Below are 22289 nucleotides of genomic sequence, written 5' to 3' on the forward strand. Positions count from 1 at the left end.
CGCACCACGTATATCTTATGGGTTATAACCTCTCTGCTAAGTGCCCCAAATGTACAAATGAATGGGCAGATATATACTATGCCTTTTGGAACTGCCCAAAAATAAAACAATTCTGGCGATCAGTGGCACATTACATCACTTACTATTTATTCAATTTTGTACCTTTGGCCCCTGAATGGGCAATCGTAGGCACATTTCATTTACATGAAGTGCAAATAACTAGGGGAGGTCCAAATCTGTTATCCATTAGCTCTTTAGTGACTAAAAAACAATATTGCATAAATGGCTGGATCTAGACAAGCCTACACTCCAGTTCTTTAACCCCCCCAGCAATCTAATTGTCAGTTTCCTGATGCAAAAAGTGATCCTATTTTGTTTGCATAGGAATTTTTGTTTATATTGTGGGCCTGTAATTCTTAGGATTAACTCCCAGGTATAATAATTATATTTATTTATTATATTATAATCATGAATTATAATGTAATACATAATTTTAAATCATAATTATAAAAAATCCAAAGCAATAATTTTGATAAATATTTGTAAGAAATATATTTTTGCTGAGTCTTGAAGTTAAGTTGTTTTTATGTTTTTTTCTATATTTTGCAGATAAATGAGTTGTGTCGAAACGAGTACCATCCTCATCAGTAAGTCAATATTTGCTCCATCCTTACCTTGAGACATCTTGCTCAGCAAAGTTGTTATTTAAGTTTCTTGTTATTGACTAACTACTAAGTGCCTTCCACCTTGTTGTTGTTTGACTATATAAAATGTGATAATAAAGATTTGAGAAGTGATATAACTACATGCTTGAGCTGCTTGTGTGTTATTCACTGCTCCCAACGTGTTGAAAACAGGTCACGAAAGAGAGGTATAAACTGATCTGGGATCAGCAAGAAATCGCCTTAACAATAATAATATCAATTAAATGCAGATTTTAGATTTACATTTTTAGTAGACATCCCGGGTGTGGTAGATTTTGAAGCAGGGTGCTGCACAAAGTCCAACATCACAGTCAGGACAGTGGAACCTGGTTTCTTTGTGTTTCTTCCTTCCTCTGTCATTGGTCTTTGAGCAGCAAACTACGCACATCCTTGTAGGTGCTGCCGTTAGGTGGGTTGGTGGGAAGTATTCAATAAAGTGACGACAGGTCAGGTGTTCTGGGTTGACAACGGTGGAAGCACAACGTCGAGGTCTGTTCATAGCCACTGATGGTGTTTGTTGGTTCTTGACTATGGATTTGGAAACTTGCAAAATGAAGTCTGAATGATTCACAGGCCTCTGACTATTTTATATGTACAGAAAGTAAGAGGAAAGAAAATATAGGAGGTCAGTATATACAAATAGGTCCATAAATATTTGGACAGAAAGAACATTCTTTCTAGATTTGTTTCTGTACATTACTACAATTAATTTTAAATGAAACAACTCAGATGCAGTTGAACTGCAGACTTTCAGCTTTAATTCAGTGGGTTCAACAAAAAGATTGCATAAAAATAAAACTGCAGCCTTTTTTTTCTTTTTTACACAATCACTTCATTTCAGGGGCTCAAAAATAATTGGACAATTGAAAAGGCTATTTCATGGGCTGGTGGTGTGAGCAATCCCTTTGTTCTTATCAAATAAGCAGATAAAAGGCCCGGGGTTGATTTGGGGGGGGTTGCATGTATGTGGAAGCTCTCTCCTTTGACAAGGAGCTCTCCATGCAGATGAAACAAGCCATCCTTAAGCTGCAAAAACTGAAAAAAAAACATCCGAAAATGAAATATTAGCAGTGGCAAATCTACAGTTTGGTACATCATAAAAAAGAAAACAAAGCACTGGTCAACTCCGCAATGCCAAAAGACCTGGACGTCGACAGAAAACAACAGTGGTGGATGATCGCTGAATCATTTCCCTGGTGAAGAGAAACCCCTTCACAACAGCCAACCAAGTGAACAACACTCCCCACGAGGTAGGCGTATCGATATCCAAGGTTACCAAAAAGGGGAGGATAGCATGAAAGTAAATACAGAGGGTGCACTGCAAGATGCAAGCCACTCTTAGGCCTCAAGAATAGAAAGGCTAGATTGTTACTCAAAAACATTTAAAAAACCCAGCACAGTTATGGAAAAACATTCTTTGGACAGATAAAACCAAGATCAACCTTTAGCAGAATGACGGGAAGAAAAAAGTATGGAGAAGGTATGGAACAGCTCATGATCCAAAGCATACCACATTGTCTGTAAAACATGGCGGAGGCAGTGTGATGGCGTGGGCATGCACGGCTGCCAGTGGCCCTGGGACACTAGTGTTTATCGATGATGTGACACAGGTCACACTCTGAGGTGTTCAGAGACATACGGTCTGCTCAAATCCAGCTAAATGGAGTCAAATCGATTGGGAGGCGTTTCAAAATACAGATGGACAATGACCCAAACATACAGCCAAAGCAACCCAGGAGTTTATTAAAGCAAAAAGGTGGAATATCCTTGAATGGCCAAGTCAGTCACCTGATCTGAACCTAATTGAGCATGCATTTCACTCGTTGAAGACTAAACTTCAGACAGAAAGGCCCACAAACAAACAGCAACTGAAAGCCAGTACAGTAAAGGCCTGACATAGCATTACAAAAGAGGAAATCCAGCATCTGGTGATGTCCATGAGTTCAAGTCTACAGGCTGTCAGTCATTGCCAGCAAAGGGTTTTCAACCAAAAATTATAAACAAACATGTTATTTTCAGCTTTTTAATTTGTTTAATTACTTTTGAGCCCCTGAAATTAAGTGATTGTGTTAACAAAAGGCTTTAATTCTTTTTTATGCAATCTTTTTGTTCAAGCTGAACGTCTGCAGTTCAACTGCATCTGAGTTGTTTCATTTAAAATTAAATGTGGTGATGTACAGAAAAAAAATTAGAAAAAAGTTGTCTCTGTTCAAATATTTATGGACCTATCCGTAGATTATAAAATATACTCTGCTTATATGAAGTATAGTTACTGCTTTGCCTAATTGTTTTCAGAGAGCAGCACCTGCAATAGAAACAGTCAGCGGGATGACCCCGAAAGCTGAACACAGAATTGCCTTGAAGGCTAATAAAAGACCCTTGCAGTTAGAACCAGCTTGAACAAGAATCCAAGATGGCAGACAGTCACTTTTGTACCAAAAACTTTAGACACATGGTTTATCCACCCCATTACCTGCTTGTGAACTACCCTCCACCCTCCTATACAGTAGTGATTCAATATGTCTAGAAAGATTGATGTAGTTTTTTGTTTCAGTTAGAATCTCTGTGCTTTACTTGCGAAGCATTTGATTTTCTCTGTTGCAACAATAAACATTCTTAATTAGGATTTGCTGTCTCATCTCTGATGGTCTGTTTGGAGCCCCCCTAAAAGAACCATGCAAAAGAGTCTCTAAAAATTAGAAATGATGGCTTTGAAATAACTGAGCTCAGCTCTATAAGGACAGGTGGATGTAATTCATCGGGTCCTGGTGCTTTGTCAACATTAATTTGTTTAACTGTTTCTCATTCATTTCTCAATCATCATCTCATGCTCGTTTAAGGCAGTAACATTGCTTTTTAGCAATTTGAATTTGAGCTTTGGCATTTTCCTTTAAGTACAAAGCTATATAAAAAAAAGTGATTAGTAAATCCGCTTTTTCTTTATCCCCAGTTACCAACCCAAAGACATCCCACATGCTCAGATCTTATCTTTTGCTATAATTAAATTTTTTAAATGTTGGGGTTTTTCCCTTACTTTCTTTTGCAAACTTTCATTTTTAGGTTTTGCACATTTTATCTCCTTTTTCCACTTTTTGTTATATTCTTTACAGTTTTCAAATGATGAAGGTGATCCTTCATTTTTATATTTTTGTAATTCCTTATGGATTTTTTAACATGAGTTGTGAGCCACATAGGGTTTAATGTTAGCCTTCCTAAAGTATTACCCATTGGAATATTTATTTTTCAGTGAGTTTGTGTAGATCAGACTTGTAACATTACCATTTCTGTTCTGTGTTCTTTAAAGATAATATTCTCTCCCAGTCCAATCCTGGAGAGCCGCCCTTATGAAAATTTTTAAAAACGTTAAAATGAATCATTTAATGGTAATTACATTAAAATAATTAGAGTTAGCCTTTCTGTTGAAAGATTATCAGTACCTAACAACTTTGCAATATATCCTGGACTAAAAGTTATTGGTCAAAATCTACTGTAATGCCCGTAGATACTAATGTCACTTTAGCCCTCTGGCCTGATTTACCATTACAATGGGTCACCAAAATCCAGTATGTAGGTCTCAACATTTCCAAATCAAAATCCAATTTTATTCCTTTTAATATTACTCCAAAGCTCTTGGTGGGTAAATCTAAACGTATAGCTTGGAGAAATTTACTCCATCTCCCATGTTTTGTTGTAAAGATACAATTGCTGTGAAATTTGGGCACCTGCAAAATATTTGAATACTTTGGGCACTCTAAGACTGCCTGAGTGGATGTGTGTGTATAAATAGGTTATTTTTAGAGACCCTGAGTGTTTTGCCAAAAAAAGAATTAACCATATTTAAAAAGCTATGTAAAATATATGAAAGGAAGAATTCTAAAATAGTACAAAAGTTTATGCAGCCATGGCATTAATATAGCAGCAATGCAGCCAAACCACCAGAGCAGATAGAGAGCCCAACCCTGAAGCATGGAGGTCCTACCCTCGTAGGAGTGAATGAATGAGTGGCAGAATTTAGTTAATTTAATATCTAGGTAGAGTATAGCAGAGGAAGCACAAAAAGAAAAAAACAGAAAGGGACATTTGGGAAAAGGAAAAAAGGGAGGGAAAAAGAAAACATGAAGACCAGAAAAGGAGAACTCCAGTTAGGTCCTCAGGAAAGTAGTAGGAGAAGTTAAAGCAGACATATACTAACATTTTTACCTTACATTTGAGTGTAGACAACCTTCTCTGCATGCTTGATCTCAGGCAAGACAATGCTCCTTCTCCACATGCCTGATCTCGGGCATGAGCAGACAAAGTGTCAAGCTTGCCTGATATTGTCATGAACTCTAAAATTAATTGCTTCTCCCCCTGACTTCCTATTTAAGCCCTGCCATAAAAAACCTGTTTGCCAGATTATTGTGCTCTTGCCAGCGTCTTGCCTTGCTAACGCTATTACTGCTGTATTGCCTTTTCTGTTACTTGCCTGCATATTCACCTTTGGCTACGGAACTACTGACTACTCCTATTCCTTGCTTCTGTTAAGCTAATCTACGCCACGGAGGGATCGACAGTTTTACGAAAGTAAAGGTGAGCGAGTTTTTTTTTTTACCATTTACTAGAGTTAGAGTGAGGAGCGTATTGTCCTATAGGTGTTCCTATAGGTGTTCCTATAGGTGATGGAAACCACTCACCTCCATACCTTTATTGTCCTATCTTATGTGACTAGTCTCCAATGTTATGGTAAATTAACCCAGGGATAATTGTCAGCCCTGTCTGGTCCCATATTGAATACAAAAAGAATTAGAGAAATACCCGGAATATTTGACCAAAACTGTGGGGTTTCTACAGAAAGAAGCAAGCCATGACATTAAACTTTTCAAAAATTCCCAATGATTTTCAAAAAATTCCAGAAAAATACAAACTCTTTGGATACACTGTCAAAAGCCTTTTGCAAATCAAAGGCAAATAAAAAAATATTGTTGCTGGCCTTCATTTCATATCAAGATTTTAAGTTGGGGCAGCTTGCTCATACTATCACTCACCTGGTGTAAGGGTATGAACCCATTTTATTTGAGTGTTTGATGGATCCTATGAAATAATTCAGTCTAGTTAGTATTTTAGTTAGAACTTTATTGTCAGTGTTACACAGGGATAACGGCCAAAAATTCTTAACATTAAGATCCCTTTCCACTTCCAGTTCCGGTGCCCAATGCGGTAGACGCTGGTGAGCAGCAGCTCCGGCTTCATCACCGCAAAGTACCTGCCAGACTTCACCCCACGCCTCTGCGACTAACTCACTGGACCGATAAGCTGACGGAGTGCATATAGATAGGTTTGTCACCGCTTCCCAGCAGCCAAAACAGGCAACACAGAAGCAGTCAGTCAGGAAGGCTGCTGCATCCAAGATGGCCAACGACTCGGCAGACCGCATGGCAGCCAGCACAAGCCCAGGTAGGAGTGGGACCACAGATCACCAATGCCCTACATTTGATAGCCAGAAGATTTCTCTGGAGGCCTCCCAGTACCTGCAGACAGGTTTATTGGAAAATAATAAGTTTGGCGGTTCATCTGTAGCCCAATACAGAAAATATTGGCAAACATGGGGAACAAATATATGATCTCCAGCAGCGGGTTAGCGATTTGAAGGATGAGCTTTTTACCACTCGCAATCAACAACAGAACATGAATGAGCAATACCAATTTATGCACGACAAGCTTCTGGATATGAAGAACAGATCTAGGTGCAATAATCTCAAAATAATTGGAGTAGCTGAGACATATAACGCTGCAGATCTTCACAAATTCTGCTCCATTGTGCTACCCAAAGCTCCAGGGCTCAAAACCTGCTCCCCAGGCAGTCATTGTGCATTACCTTACCTTCCACGATAAAATGCAGATTATAAGGTCCTTCAGGGGGCAGGACTACTTCACCATAGAAGGCAGTAGAATCCTGCTTTTTTCGGACTATTCACTGGAAACTTCAAAACGGCGCAAAGCTTTTACACCGATATGCAAGCAGCTGATTGCACAAAATGTTAGATTTGCATTGCTTTACCCTGCAGTGCTCAAAGTACACTGCATTTAAACAAAATCGTGGAATTCACATGTTCAAAGATCCTCAAGAGGCATCAGCTTTTGTGAAATCACTCATACCCTCATTGCCCACCTCCACAGAGACTTCATTGTCTCCCAGTCATGTACCAGATTGATCTCCACTTAGATCTCCACCAAGGCCATGATAAAATTATTTTTATCACTTCAATGTGCTACGCAAAATCTTGATCCTGCAAAGTTCCTTTGGGGGCTTATGGCCATTTAATGGTACAAGCTAATTGAAGCTATTACCCAAATGCCCACAAGATGGAGCCGGAGCGCTGCTTTGGCTCACATTGTGTTTCTTCAGTTCTAATGCTTTACACCACTCAACAGCATGACAAGCAAGATGGTGTTTTATAAGATCTTTTTTGTTACACAATTGTTATTTTTCTCACCTCTCCCATTGGGAAAAAAGGGAGACCTTTAGGAGTACTACGAGTTTTATTTTTTTTTTCTTTCCATAACCTTGGATTGGTTCATTTTGGTTAGGTCGGGAGACCAGATTATTGCGCTGTTACACTACAAATGTTGTTGCCTTACTATACCACTTCTCAGGGATTTCCCTCCTCTCCTTGGTTACTTAGCTGGGATGACCGTGTGGAATTTTTTTTGGAAATTTTCCTTGCTACACTTTTTTTGTTTACCTACCTCCATAACTTCGTATAGCAACATGGAATGTTAGAGGCCTAAGATCTCCTGCTAAAGGTACAAAAGTTCTCCGGCACCTGAAAAAGTTGCAAGTATGTAGCCATATTGCAAGAGACACACTTGTCTTCCACGTTTTTTCACCTTCTGTGTAAGAGCTGGGTGGGCGAAGTGTGGGGAGCATCATCGCAAGGCAGACGAGCTGGGGTTATCAAAATACTCAATAGAAGTTTGCAATGTGACTTTCATGTGACTCATCTCATGGATGGGCTTCCATGTGCATTCAATTCGCAGCCGGCTTGGTTACATTGATGGCTGTATATGGCCCTAATCAAGATAACCAATTGTTTTATGATTCATTATTCAATAGCCTTCAGAATCTATCTCATACATCTCTAGCAGTTACAGGGGACTTCAATGCACTGTGGAGGACAGGCAACCACCTTCTCTAAGACAAGGGGTCACCCAATCCAATGATAAATTTTTCCACTCATTCATTTCAGCGGCTGCATTAGTGGATGCCTGGAGACACCTACATCCTCTAGAGCGCCAATTTAACCATGTGTCAGCAGTACACTCCACAATGTCAAGACTAGACACTGTATTTGTCTCAGAAGATATGCTTTTTAAAGTGGATACAGCTGATATTCACCCAATAGTGATCACAGAGCATGCTCCAGTCACTGTAGACCTTACGGACAGCTTCTTACATAAAACTGTCTTTGTATGGAGATTTCCAGCATTTTTAGCCAAAGATGAAAAATTCCAACAGCAACTGAGGCACTGGTGGCTAGACTATGATTACCACAACGAACAACACATATCCAACCCGCAATTATATTGGAACACAGCCAAAGCAGTTCTCAGAGGCAACATTATTGCTTATACGGCCTCTACCAAGAGGAGTACATTACGTAAATATACTGAGGCCTGTACTGAGGCCAGACAGATCTATCTGCAATTTAAAGCATCACTTTTGTCGGCAGATAAAGAAACCTGGCTTCAGGCAAAACCAGCATGTGATCTCTGGATTAGCCAGTATGATTCCACCATTAGAGCTTACCAGTCAGCTGAACTTTTTCACTAGGGTAACAAATCTGGCAAACTACTGACTAATTTGGCGAAGGGACTTAGAATGCCCCCTCGAGTAGTAGCCGTCAGGAATTCACAACGAGCGGTACATGATTCTCCACGTGATATTGCCTCTCTATTTGCTACATTTTATAAAAAATTTGTACACTTCCCAAGATAGTGATTTATTGATGGGCAAGTTGACCCTTCCTACACCTACATCTGAGGAATTGGCTCAAACCGAGGAGGAGGGCACTTCTTTAATCAAGCATTCTGCCAATTGCAAAGCACCAGGTCCAGGTGGCTTGCAATCAAGAGTTTTTTCTCTAATATTAGTTGACAAAGTGACACCATTTCTCACAGCACTTTACAATACTTTGTTTTCCTCCTCCACCTATTTGGAGTCAGGCAATCTTGCTTTTATAAAGGTACTGCTCAAAGCACGTAAAGATCCTTATGATCCGGGTTCATACCGCCCAATATCTCTCCTGAATCAGGATGTAAAGTTATTATCTAAAATTCTGGCTTACCGGCTGGCAGGATTTATGCCACGTTTGGTGAGGCCTGCGCAGACACCAAATGTCGTTTCACATATTAAAGGTTTTGATATATTCTCTGGTTTCTGTAATAATGATGACAAAAGTGAAATACTTAGTCTCAATTCCAAACTCCGCACAGAGCAGGTATTGCAGCTCTTGGCATTAAATTGACCAAATATCATTTGACTTATGCCCTTAATTATTTCGCGTTAATAACCAAAATCATAGCGGAATTGACCACTTGGAAAAATCTACCTTTATCCTTAATGGGCCACTGTCACTTGCTAAAAATGATAAGCTTTGCCAAACTTCTTTACCCATTAAGGACCCTCCCCTTTCTTCTGAAACATTCAGATGTACAAAAAATCCACTCAGACTTTACATCTTTTTTTGTGGCGGGGGAAGACACACGAATAACTAGGGCAAAATTATCTTGCTCCAGGGAAAACCTAGGTATTAATTTTCCTGATGTGCGTATGTATAACCTCTCTTGCCTCCTCAGACAAGGTAAAGATTGGTGGCATGGGACATCTCACTATACCGCAAATAAACTTTGAGTCCTTACTAGTTGGTCCTTGGTCCCTGTTAGGGTTTTTGAACACCTCCTACTTCGATATACCCTGCAATATCTGAGAGAACTTATTGTTTAGGGACACTTTATTGGCCTGGAAGGAACTTAAGAAATTACATGGCTGTAGCCTTGGAACCACCTTAGCGGCACCCATCTGTTCCACCCCAGGGACGTGCATACCAAACCTACACTTTTTGAGCACAGTGAGGGGTTTAATCCCCGGCTCAATTGATGGACGAGGATAACCATATAATGCCCTTTACATCACTACATCCCTTTTTATACGATTTACAAGTGAAATATTCTTTTTTTTTGATTGTCAGAGTGGGCGTTTAGGCCTGAGACTCACCCCTCCAGTGTCTAGGATATTGGGAGATCCCTTCGGTAAAGCATTCAATATCTCATATTTATCCGATGCAAGTATGGGGCAAGTAACATGCAAGGAAACCACTCACTCCTTTGTCAAACGATGGGCAACTTATTTAGGACGTAACTATCCTGATACCCTGGATATGTTGGAGGCCAGTTGGAGTAATGTACGCAAATGTATAGTGAGTGAATAATGGAGGGAACTACAGTTCAAAATCTAGTGTTTGGATTTGTAGAAAGAATCTCAGGACAAACTAGATTTCCGTCTTCACATCTTGCTCTGTTCCATACTGAAGTACCTCCTGTGACCCACAATATGACTACCAATATATTGGTACTTACTAAATTTGAACATCTACCGTATGTCTTTTAGCCGCAAAGAAGGGAATTCTTAAGCAATAGTTAGACCGGAAAGCCCCTTTGCTCTCACAATTTACCCAGTATGTTCATTCGCTTATGGTAATGGATAAAACAGAGGCTCTCCAGCACATGGACACACATCCCCATCTTTTTTTAAGACTTGGATGTCATACTTGCAACACTCTCTTTCACCGACACAATTACAGGAGCTGATTGATCTTTTCAAACATTCAACCTGGTATGATCAGAGAATGCTGTCCTCACAGTGATCATAACTAGATGGCTGGAAAACTCATTCATTTATTTTTTTCCTTAGGTTCATATGATTGTAGCAGGAGATAGTTTCAAATTGTAAGCACGTAATATATTATCAGTTGCCTCATTCTTAACACACTTACCTGATTATCTCCTGGAGTAGTGATGTCTACTAGTATAGGAATGTTGTAAGGATATTTACCCCCGTTTTTAGTTCTGTTTCACATGGTTTTTGTTGTTTTGTTTATTATTTTTAAGTGGGAATCTGTTTGGGTATGGATAAAGGAGGAGTATAACTATGATGTATTTGATGCCAGATACCTTTGTCTCAAGCACCTCAGAGTCTGTATGTTACTTTAAATATAAAAATGTGACAGGAAATGTTAATGAGCCAACAATCATTAGTGACCTGTCCATTAGCGACCTGTTCTCTGCATATTTTGTACAATACCTACCTATGTGGTTACTTGATATGTGTGGATGTTTTCTTTTGTATTTTGTAATTCCCATTTCTTGTCAATAAAAATTATTTTTTAAAAAAAAGGTCCCTTTTCAAGGTTTTGGAATCATGGCAACATAAGTCGCAAAAGAAGGAGTCAAACAAGGAGGTCCTTGCTTAAGTGAATTGAAAAGGTAATTAGAAAAGGAGCAAGTATTGCCACAAATTTCTTATTTTATGTGGCCGAGAGGGACTTAGATGGCCATCAGGGACTGGGGACTTATAGTTTTAAAGTTTGGTGGGTTTTCCTCTACTGTGATGGTGTCAGTCAGATAGTTTAGGTAATGCTTTAAAAGTTGGAGCACGGGATATAATTGGGAAACGTAGAGGGGGTGGAAACAACCAAAAATGACATAATATGTTTTTTTGCTTTTAGAAGTACTCTTTCCACCATCTGTAATGATACATATCCCCAAATGGTTCTATCGGAAAACACTCCTCTAATGCTTATTACTCTTAAGCTATACTGGCTACTGGCAATTAAGGTCCAATTAAGCTTTGACCATTTTTGCAAGCTAGGAGTAAGCTAAATATCTATTGCACATTTTTGACCTGTACAAACGAAGGCTAGCTAAAAAAATGATTGCGAATCAAGACAAAAATTACATTTAGTGGTATTGTTGATTGCTAAGGAACTGACATATGTGCATGAACACAAGAAGGTAAACTGTCACCAAAATGATACTACAAAAAAGTTCCACAATTCTGCCAAACTGTATACCCATTTTACCACAACAAGTTTGTTATCCAAGTGGCACTTCTGGAAAGTTTTTCTCTACCTGTGGTATCTGCCAAAGATATTTTTTTAAAGGCGGAAATCTCAAATAAATATAGGTGGCCTATAAAGAGAAACTAAACTGAAAACTGACAAAAAAAGTACACTTACCTTCAATCAGCAGTGCAGTCGGATCCATTTGGGGGTGTCCTGCTTCGGGTCTCGCGTCATCCGAGCATCCATCCCAGAGCCGCTGCTCCAGGTGCCGCCATTTTCGCATGAAATCGAGTGACGTAGGATGAAGAAAACAATTGTCGATCTCACTGCGCATGCAAAAGGCTCCTTCTCCCTATGCCCGAGAAGCTCTGGCATGCCCACAAGGAACACCCAAGAGCCTTCTGGAATTTGTGACGTAGGTATTCGAGAGGCTTTGCACTACCAGGAAACTGGTATGGAACCAAAAGTGTGGGCAACAAAGGGGTACACTGGAGATGGACAGGGAAAGCACTGAATTAACCAACAGGTGTACTGGAAATGCTCACCAGAACTAAGAGGCTCGGCACTAGTGGAGACACATTGCACGAATGCTGGGTGCAAGCTAGCTTAATTGCCAGAGATTATACAGAGGATATTTCCTGATTGGCCAGTGGGTTGGGCAATACTCATAAAACTGGGAAGAGCAGGCACACCCAGAGTCAGAACTGCCCGCATTCGCAGAAGAGAGTGTCTGCACTTTAGAGAGGAAGAGGTAAATGTGACACAATGACAATCCAAATCCAAGCATTTATAGAATACCCTCTGTACTTAATATGATCATCATAAATATTCTTTTTCCCTTGAATTTCACCAAAAAACAATTAAGCAAATACAGTACCTGCCTCTTTCCGTTATTTGTAAACTTAAAATAAAAATAAAAACTTTCACAATAATAAAACACCAATCTGGATTTTCTAAAAAAAAATGTTAAACAATGAATATGTTAGTCACAGCATTCTTTTGGAGACTAGCACACACCAGGTTATATTTGAAAAGCTACAGCATTCTTGACTGCAAGCTTTGCATGTCCTGACATTGACCTACTGATAATGCAAACACTGTGCTCACACAGTAGAGGCTGACATTTAGCTCACATGAAGCCCTACATCACCTGCTCTAAAGGAAGAAAATAAATTACAATTTACCTTGAAGATGAAAACTACTAAACCTAAAAGAACACACAACACGCAAACCTATTGCCTGCATCCTGGATCCAATGTTGTGGTCAACAAGACATATCAAATATTTTGCAAATATTGTAGGCGTGACTCACGTATTTATTTTATTTATAAAAAAAAAGTGTTTCTAATGCATACCTATTTAGATATTAAATCACACATCATTTGACACCACACAATTCAAGCCCAAAAAAGGAGCAAATCAAAATGAAAAAATAATATTTCCACAGGTATCTCTAGGAGAATGAACATTTTAAAACAATCCGTCAAATATACTCACACGCAGACAAGTTTATAAATGTATATCTACCTTCCTATCCAAAATAAATGTTTCTGGCCTAAATTTGTATTTTTTTTGTTACTTCTTAACCTCTGCAACATGCTTCTGGGTCTAGCTGATCCTTTGATCAGTAGCAACTATGCCAAAACCTTTCTATGCATAACACAGTCACTGATGTTCAATGGAAGCATTCTGAGCCTCCAATGGTTATTTTTAAAACCCAATTAATGATACCTTTTAGCTGTATAAGGGATCCTTTAAAGCTAGGAAATGCGTACACAAATTTACCAGGGTGTGAAACGCATGGTTTACCTCTCAAAACCCTAAAAAAGACAAATTTGGTTTGACCTCTTGTAACCTAATACCACGCTCCCTTGGTATTTCATTGACCTTTCTCCACCAAATAATCTATACAAGATTAAGCTAATTTCTTGTGTATTGTTTTATTAGAAAAAAGTGGGTTATCCTGAGTCACAATCCAACTAATCAAATCAGTTTCACGCTCAGTAACATTGGCAGCACTTTTTTGCCAGCACAATTAACAGATTAATGATATAGTAGGACGTCAATTACTCAGAATCAACATCTTATAGAGCTCCTTCAAACGATCCCTGAAGGGAATCAACTACTTTCATTAAAATACATGAACCTGCAAGATTCCCACAGGGGAAATGTTTGAGGAAATGTCAGAGTTTGTTTTATAAATAAAGCCCATAGAGTAAACAGCCAAAAGCACAACAAAGGTTAAGATCATGGTTCAGGGCATGCAGCCAAAATCACTAAATAAGAATAAATAAAAAAACAAAAACATTATTATAAGAATATTAGAGGTTCCATCTAGAACTAACGGATATCAAAGTTGAAGATCATTTTGAAATAGAGCAGATCACATATTATTTGATAAAATGGCAATATATGTAATTATGCATTATGAAAACACTAAATAATGTCTTACTTTTCAAACTTGACAGATAATTGTGGTGCGTCAGCATCATCAACCTTTAGCGTAATTTGACTTGCGAAACTAAAAGATTTTCTTTTGGCCTCTTGAAATAATGTGTAATTTTCATAAAATGAAGTCATTCCAAATATTTCACTGAATTTTGGAAAAAAAAACAAAACAATGTAATTATAAATGCATATCTCAAAGTAGCTGTACTTAATCAAATATGACACAATCTTGCGAAAATATAATACAACCTTTATGTCCAACAAAGATTAATGTACCCGTTGTACAACAATCCAAATAGAAAAGATAATTCCAATTGTTCTCTGCTGACAGAGAAGAACTCCTATGATAATATGTTGGATAAGCATTCAAGAGTGAAGATATGATGTGCGGTGGTTTTTATACTGAATAATCATAGGCCCTAATGCAAGGACCTATTCAATTAACAAAGCTGAAAAAAAGTCTACTAGTACACAGTAATTAGGCCAGCAAGGGGAGGGAGAGGGAGAGAGGGAGAAGGAGGGAGAGAGGGAGGAGGGAGAGAGGGAGGAGGGAGAAGGAGGGAGAAGGAGGGAGAAGGGGGGAGAAGGGGGAAAGGGAGAGAGGGAGAGAGGGAGAGAACATGCATTCTGGAATATGCAATCCAGTTTAGGGCACCAGTTCACAAAAAGGATATTATGGAATTGGAGAGAGTGCAGAGAAGGGCAAATAAACTAATAAAAGGAATGGAGGAGAGATTAGCTGAACTAAATCTACTCTCCCTTGAGAAGAGACGTTTAGGAGGGTATATGATATCCCTGTGTAAATAAATAAATGGTGCATATAAGGAACTTTCTTCTTAATTATTATCACTTTAACGTTGTTAAAAAGACAAGAAGGCACTTGTGTCTGGAGGAAAAGAAGTTTATGCTCCAAATAAGGAAGGGATTCTTCACTGTAAGATCTGTACAAATGTGGAATAGGCTCCCTCAGGAAGTAGTTTCAGCAACTACTATAGATTGCTGGATGCTTTTCTAGAAGCACAGAATATAACTTGAAAGCTTTAAAGTAAAGATAACAGAGACTGTTTCCCCCTGGGAACATCTGATTGTCCCAAAGAATCAAAAAGGAATTTTTTTACTGTGTAAAAATTGTACCAGTTTTTTTTGTTTTTGCCTTCCTCTGGATGAACTATGTTCATAGGGTTTTTTTTTATCTAGGATATGTTTATTTCTCTAGTGATTGAACTTGATGGACCTATGTCTTTTTTTTTCAACCTGTCTATATTCCTGAGAATTCGGATATCCCTTCCAACAAGACAATGTAGATCTAAATCTTTCATCTGCACCAAATATTGAGGATGTAAGATCTTCCATCTGCATTATATTGTTGATATTTTTAAATTATATATATATATATATATATATATATATATATATATATATATATATATATATATATACACACATACATATATACATACACATTCTTTTATTGTAAAACTATTATGGTGAAGTAAAAAAAAAAGCTGGGTCATCTGGAACATCCATAAACAGTTGTATTATCTCCCTCAACTTAGCCCAAAATGACCTCGGGACTGGGAACAACCAAAAGAAATGTATTAAATGTCCCCTGCCCCAATCCACATTTCCAGCGAATATCTGGTAAATTAGAATTAAACTGATGTAGTTATCTGGGGATTTATAAGTTCATACCATCTGGACATTATTTTGTATCCTTTTCCTGAACTCTACTACTCATAGACATACTAAAAGAGAAGAAAAAATACAAAAACACGGTTAAGAGGTAAACGATTGCCCAAATCCATTTTCTATTTCCCCAAAAGAGGAGGCACAAAACTCTTTGAATGTTCCAAGAGGCATATATACTGAAGAGAATCTATCAGCCCCCCAAATCCATACACAGTTTTTCAAACTGTACAAGACTGAGCCACTAAATCCCATGCTGAGAGTGTTCTTATGAAATGCATTAACTGATAAGATCTCCATTGTGGCACATTAAAATGCAATTTAAGGGAAATCAACTCCTCTATCGACACTGATTTATTCTGCCTCAAAAAATGATGTGCCCTAAAACAGCCAATAATACTCGATCTACAAGACCCTGGATCATCAATCCCCAGGGGAAAGATGGGGTTTCCAATAAATGGAGACAATGGAGATGGACTTGGAGACTTCTCTGGAAGAATTGAATACACATCTTCCATGTTAAACCAATTATACAGTGTTGTTTAATTTCTTGTAACCCACATTTGGGTAGCCATGGCAATATCTTCAAAGAATATATACCAAACATTTGCTCTATACCCACCCATTGCTTTTGATCCTCATTTAGGCACCAATTTACCACTCAATAATGCCACATAATAAAAATAAAAAATTAGAGATCTTAACAAGTATTGCCTAAAACAAAAATCTGAGCAATACATTCATTTTAATTATAGACACTCACCTAAACCAGGAAAAGGTATCTTTTTCCCCACCTCTGTAAATCCAATCTCAATTTGGATACCAAGTGTAAGAAATTCAACTAAAAGATCTGGGATAAGTGTCTGGGTAAGAATGTGCCTAAATATTTTATCACATTTTCAGCCCATTTTAAAGAATAGGACTGTCTCAATTGATTATTGAATACTGTATCTAGTTAATCTTATAATGTTACATTACTCCATATATCTTTAATTCCTTAAGTAGATTCCGTATGCGGTATTCAGATGCACGACCTCTAGAGCAACGTTATACATAGTCTGGCAGCCATTGTCTGACCACCAAGGTTTTGCGAAATCTAAGTTTAAGGGAGCTGTGTTAAAGGAGAAAGAACGCAGGGTCCTCGGGCACTGTGTAATCTGTGAACTTTTGCTGGTCATCTAAAGTAATGCTCAAATTGTCTTCCCAGTGTGTAAGGTAAGTAGGGGAAAACTCATCAGGCAGGGTGTTGAAGAGGGCTTAAATGACTGACCTGGCATGTCTAGCTTAGCCTATCTCTGTGTATGGAGTTTCAAAGAGGGTAAGAACTATGGCAAATCCTCCACTAGATGGTAATGAGTGAAGGACGTGCACTACCTGCCTTGCTCTCCATAGGCCCATTGGCTTCTGACCTCCATAGATGTCAGTTCATGTATTTGGAACCAGGTCGCTTGGTTCAGAAAATCAAAGGCCCTGTTTATACCTAGTGGGTTTAGATGCCTAAAATAAAGTACCTCCACTCCTGGTTTGAATGCTAGATTATTTAGTATAAGATATAGTGGAAATGAAGAGGGCGCAATATTGGGGTACTAGCAATTGCTCTCTGTATTTCCTCACTCCACAATGGGGCTTTTAGGGCTGTTACTTCTGTGGCAGATAATCTGGGAATTTTGACGTTGGCCAGATATGCTTGTGATGCTTCAGCTCCTGTGGGATTTTGGGCTGTGTGATCTGAGTTCCATAAATTATACAGGGTCATGTAATAATTCCTAAATTCCTCAGCAATATTGCGTACCTGATGACATTTGTTTCCCTGTTGGTCCTCTATAAATTGTACAAAAGTGCATCCTCTCTGCCCCCTTAACACTCTCGCCAGTAAGCAGCCTTATTTATTTCCATACTCATAGTGCGCTCTCCTGCATTCAGCTAACGTGGCTTTTGCTTTATTAATACACAGAGCTGCTTAATGATTTCTCGTGGAGTTCACTTCCTGTTCTCTCTCTACTGTGGGGTTCAATTTATGTTCTTTCTTCACTTATCCACCTGAGGGTTAGTAGTTCTTGTTCTCTAGCTCTTTTGAGGTGGGTAATATGTTTTATGAAGTGCCCCCTCATGACTGCCTAATGAGTCTCCCATTCTGCTAGGGGGTTGCGCTGGTTTGTATAGTTTAGGGAGAAATAGTGACCCTTAGTAGGTTCACATAGTAATAGTGACTCTTTTTCGATCTATTTAATTATAGCTAGGAGTTTACAATTCCAAAATTTAGGTTGCTCGTGAGGGGATAAAACCTGCATGGTCACTGGGGCATGGTCAGATAGGCACATCTCTCCAACTGAACAGCTTTTGGTATGGTGCAAGTCCTTTTTGTGTATCCAAAAGTGGTCAATTCGAGAATACGTCTTGGTGGGAGAGGAATATGTAGTCTTTTTTTCAAGGTTTCAGATTGCGCCAGATATACAGAAGTTGATGCTGAAGCATGCACTTCTTAAGCCTTTTGCCTCCCTGGGATGTCCACCTTGGGAATCCCTGGAGGAGTCCGCTGTGGGATCTAGGTAAATTTTTCCCCAACACCAAAAGGCCCTCTCTGAAGTCCTCCAAATGTTCCACTGACTGAAAATTGTATCTAATTTTATCTATATATATCTTTTTATTCCCTCCTATTGCTCTTCAATGGGGGACTAGACAAGGTTGCCGCTAGAACTGTTAGTACGGTATATGGATCGCACCCTGATCTTGCATGGTATTCCAGTCCACAACAGTGGACTACAAACCGCATTTCTTGAGTATCATATTTTGATTTTTTACAGCCAATCCTCGGTTGGATAGTACCACCATACAATCTCGGTTTACCAGATTTGAAGGTTTTTAGGGTCTGAAAATAAATTTTCACAAAAGTAAAATTCTCCCCCTCTCATCTATCCATACATCCATATCTGTTGTTAAAACCTGCAGCGACTGTATCCCTTTTAAAATAGCTAAAGACAGTATAACCGATCTGGGGCTACACATAGGGCGAGTACCATCCTCTTTATATAAACTAAACTACCCACATTTAAAAGCCAAAATTTAAAAGGAATTAAGGATGTGGGTCATTGTCACCTAATAAAAACTATGTCATTTTCTAAGTTTTTTATCCTATGCAGACTTTGCCATTGTTATTGACGCATGCTGATGTTAACCCTATTACAAGCGCTTTCACAAAAATCCTGCGGAATGCTAAACGACGGAGAACCAATTTAGCAAAGGTATATTTGGCCAAATTTGAGGGAGGGGTTAGTTTCCCCAGTGTCAGACTATACAATCTGGCTAGTATAACCAGACATATAGTTGACTGGATCAAGGAAACTTCCTATTGTTCTAATGTGAAATTGAAAAGTGAGATGACGTATCCTTGGGATTTTTGTACTTTATTGCACTGTACGTTGTCTGCTCTTCCATCCTCACTGAGACATAATATTCTGATCCAGGATACCTTGGCCACATGGAGGGAACTTAGAAAGAGATTTAGGTTGCCTATTGGTCTGTTTAAGTATTTACCTATATGCAGCAATCCTATGTCTCCACAGGCCCAGAACCATGCCGCTTTTGGGACATGGAAGAACAAAGGTCTAAGGTGCTGTGGGGATATTATTCATACAGATAGATGCACTAGAACAGCGGTCCCCAACCTTTTTGGCCCCAGGGACCGGTTTCACGGAAGGAAATTTCTCTGAGGACCGGGGGGGGGGGAGCACAGAGAGAAAAGAGAAGACATACTCTGGCGTCTTCTCTTTTCTCTCTGTGCACCTCTGCTGCTTCAAAGCGATCACATGACATCTGACAGCCAATCGAGCTGCATGTCATGTGCTCGCATTGCTTGTACACAGACTACTGTGTACATTTACCGGCATCTCATACAAACACCGCTGCGGACCACTTCCGGTCCGCGGATGGTGGTTGGGTGCCGCTTCGTTTTCAATAATGGATCATGTACTCGCGGCCCACTGAAAACACCGCCGCGGACCGGTAGTGGGCCGCGGCCCGGTGGTTGGGGACCGCTGCACTAGAATGTCTATCTGAGCCGCACACCATTTATGCTATCCATACCTGAGCATTGCATCCGTTATATTATAGCCAATATACGACCTATCTGTGCTCTCTAGGGAGTAATCATGTGGTAGCTCTACAATGCAATGATTTTGACAACATATTGTCGCTGTCTCCTCCGAATATTATTAATATATATGCGTATCTGTTGCCAACTTTTACAAAACCTTTATCTGTCTCTAATATGAAAATGTGGCAAAGAGATTTTCTTGATCAGGACATGGTAGAACATGCTATACGAGGATACTAAATGGTTAGAAAATGTATGATAAATGTAATATGGAGGGAATCACAATTTATAATAATGCACAGAGCATACAAAGTATTCAGGTCATCCGTTGGTGGACACCAGACCTGGGATTGGCATTTACAATGTCCTAAATGTGATTGTTTTTCTGCTTCCTTATCCCACTGTTTATGGTTTTGTCCACACATTGTAGAATTCCTGCAACAATTACTTGTGGGCAATGTGGCAGGTTATGCCATACCGTACAACCCATCTCTTTTGTTATTTGGAGGATGCAGTTTTTTCTTCCATACCCAGAACAACCCGAGCCCAGATAGGCATATGCCTGTTGGCGGCTAGACGTGCTATTATGAATGCATGGATTCAACCCCAGCCACCAGGTGTAGAGCAAGTGGTTCTTTCTCTGAAAACCATTTTTTACTGAGAGAAGTTGGAAGCCCAGATACAGGGGGATGATTATAAATCTCGTTTTTTTTCTCTGGTTGATGTATGCTTGTTATCTGTGCTCTCATTTTTATATGGTGCTTCGTTTCGGATCAGGTTTTCTGATTGTTATTATATTGTGGCTACTACTGTATTGTACTCTGTATATTTACATGTTCTTTTTGATAATGTAAATTTTGCGAGTCTGTTCCCTTGCTGCCCCTGTAGTTCTATTTTATTATTTTTTGTTATGTTAATACAATTTAAAAAATGTTCAATAAAGTTTAAAAAAAAATGGATTTTTACATTAAAAGTCACAACCCCACCAGGGCTGAACAATGTTTATACATTCAAACCAATTTTGAATTAAGCCACCAAGCTCAATAACCCATTATTGGGCCTCTCTCTTCTGAAAAAGGAAAAGACAACATAAAAAACTACACTAAAAAAAAAACTAAGAAAATGCTCCTTATCAAGCATACAGTGAAAGGGCCTGATTTTTTAAATTTCTCCAAGGCTACACTTTTATCAGTGAAGCTGGGTGATCCTTCAAGCCTGGAATAGATTTCCTAAAAGTAATATGCTATTTGTTAGCAAATGATTTCAATCCTGGACAAGATCCATACCAGGTTTACTGGAAAATCCAGCTTCACTGATGAAAGTGTATCCTCTGCAGCCTTGTAGAGCTTTAATAAATCAGGCACAATGTTTCTGTTCGGAAGCGCTAACCAGAGATCTTGTTCATTACCCTTATGATCAAAAGTGAAAATAAAACTGATGAACTGACTTCTGCTAATGTGAACTATCTGTTTGGGTTGATGTTAAACTATGGTGAGTGGCTTGACATAAACTTTGGTGAAGGTGCCAAGGACTATAGTTATATCCTTTGAAGATGCAATCTTTGTATTTTTGAAGATTAGGTATTGCTAAAATTGGTGAAGCTGATCAGACTTCTATCTTAAAAATAAACTAAAGAGACTCTGTGATTAAGTGTTCAAACACTCCTCAATACCTGCTAAAGCCATGTAGGTTATCCAATGTTTACAAGGCCATTTTTCAGCTAATATTCAAGCATGACTCTGTATTTGTAGGGCTTGGAAATAATCACTTTTGTAAAATTATTGGAATACATACAGGGGGTAATATTTTGTAGATGTCTGTATCTGTCTGTCATTTGCAACCCTTTTTTAATGTACAGCACTGGAAAAAATGTTGGCATTGTATAATACTGTTGAATAATAATGTATATGTAAGAAAAACAGTTTTTAGCTATTTCAATAAAGGTGATTTTTGTGAAATTTATTGCTGTGGAGAATTTATCTCATCTTATCTTGAAGGTAAAAGGTTTAGGTTTTGCCTAAAAGGTTTAGGTTTTGCCATTCTTAAACATATATAGTCCTATATTAACAATCTAAGACAAATTTAGGGGAAATCTCAACATAACTATTATTTCTTTGGCATATGTGTGAAGAAACTGAGAGGGGGATCATTTTAGGTGATATATTAAAAAACAAAAACATAAATATGGTTTGGTATTTATACCGATTTAAAAGATTTAGGGGCCCTGGGATCATATTTTATGGAGATATGTATTAATGG

General features: G+C 38.7%; 1 protein-coding gene across 3 annotated transcripts in view; it reads right to left on the reverse strand.

Moving 5' to 3' along the window:
* DUS2 (dihydrouridine synthase 2) overlaps positions 1 to 22289 on the reverse strand; it is a 284746-nt gene that overhangs the window by 78000 nt on the left and 184457 nt on the right. For all 3 annotated transcript variants that reach the window (XM_072423086.1, XM_072423085.1, XM_072423084.1), the window contains one exon: positions 14256 to 14396. In XM_072423086.1, the coding sequence (XP_072279187.1) occupies positions 14256 to 14396 (141 nt within the window). The remainder of the gene's footprint in view (positions 1 to 14255; positions 14397 to 22289) is intronic.

The sequence above is a fragment of the Pyxicephalus adspersus genome, chromosome 9, assembly GCF_032062135.1.
Source record: "Pyxicephalus adspersus chromosome 9, UCB_Pads_2.0, whole genome shotgun sequence".
In the NCBI taxonomy this organism is placed as follows: Eukaryota; Metazoa; Chordata; class Amphibia; order Anura; family Pyxicephalidae; genus Pyxicephalus; species Pyxicephalus adspersus.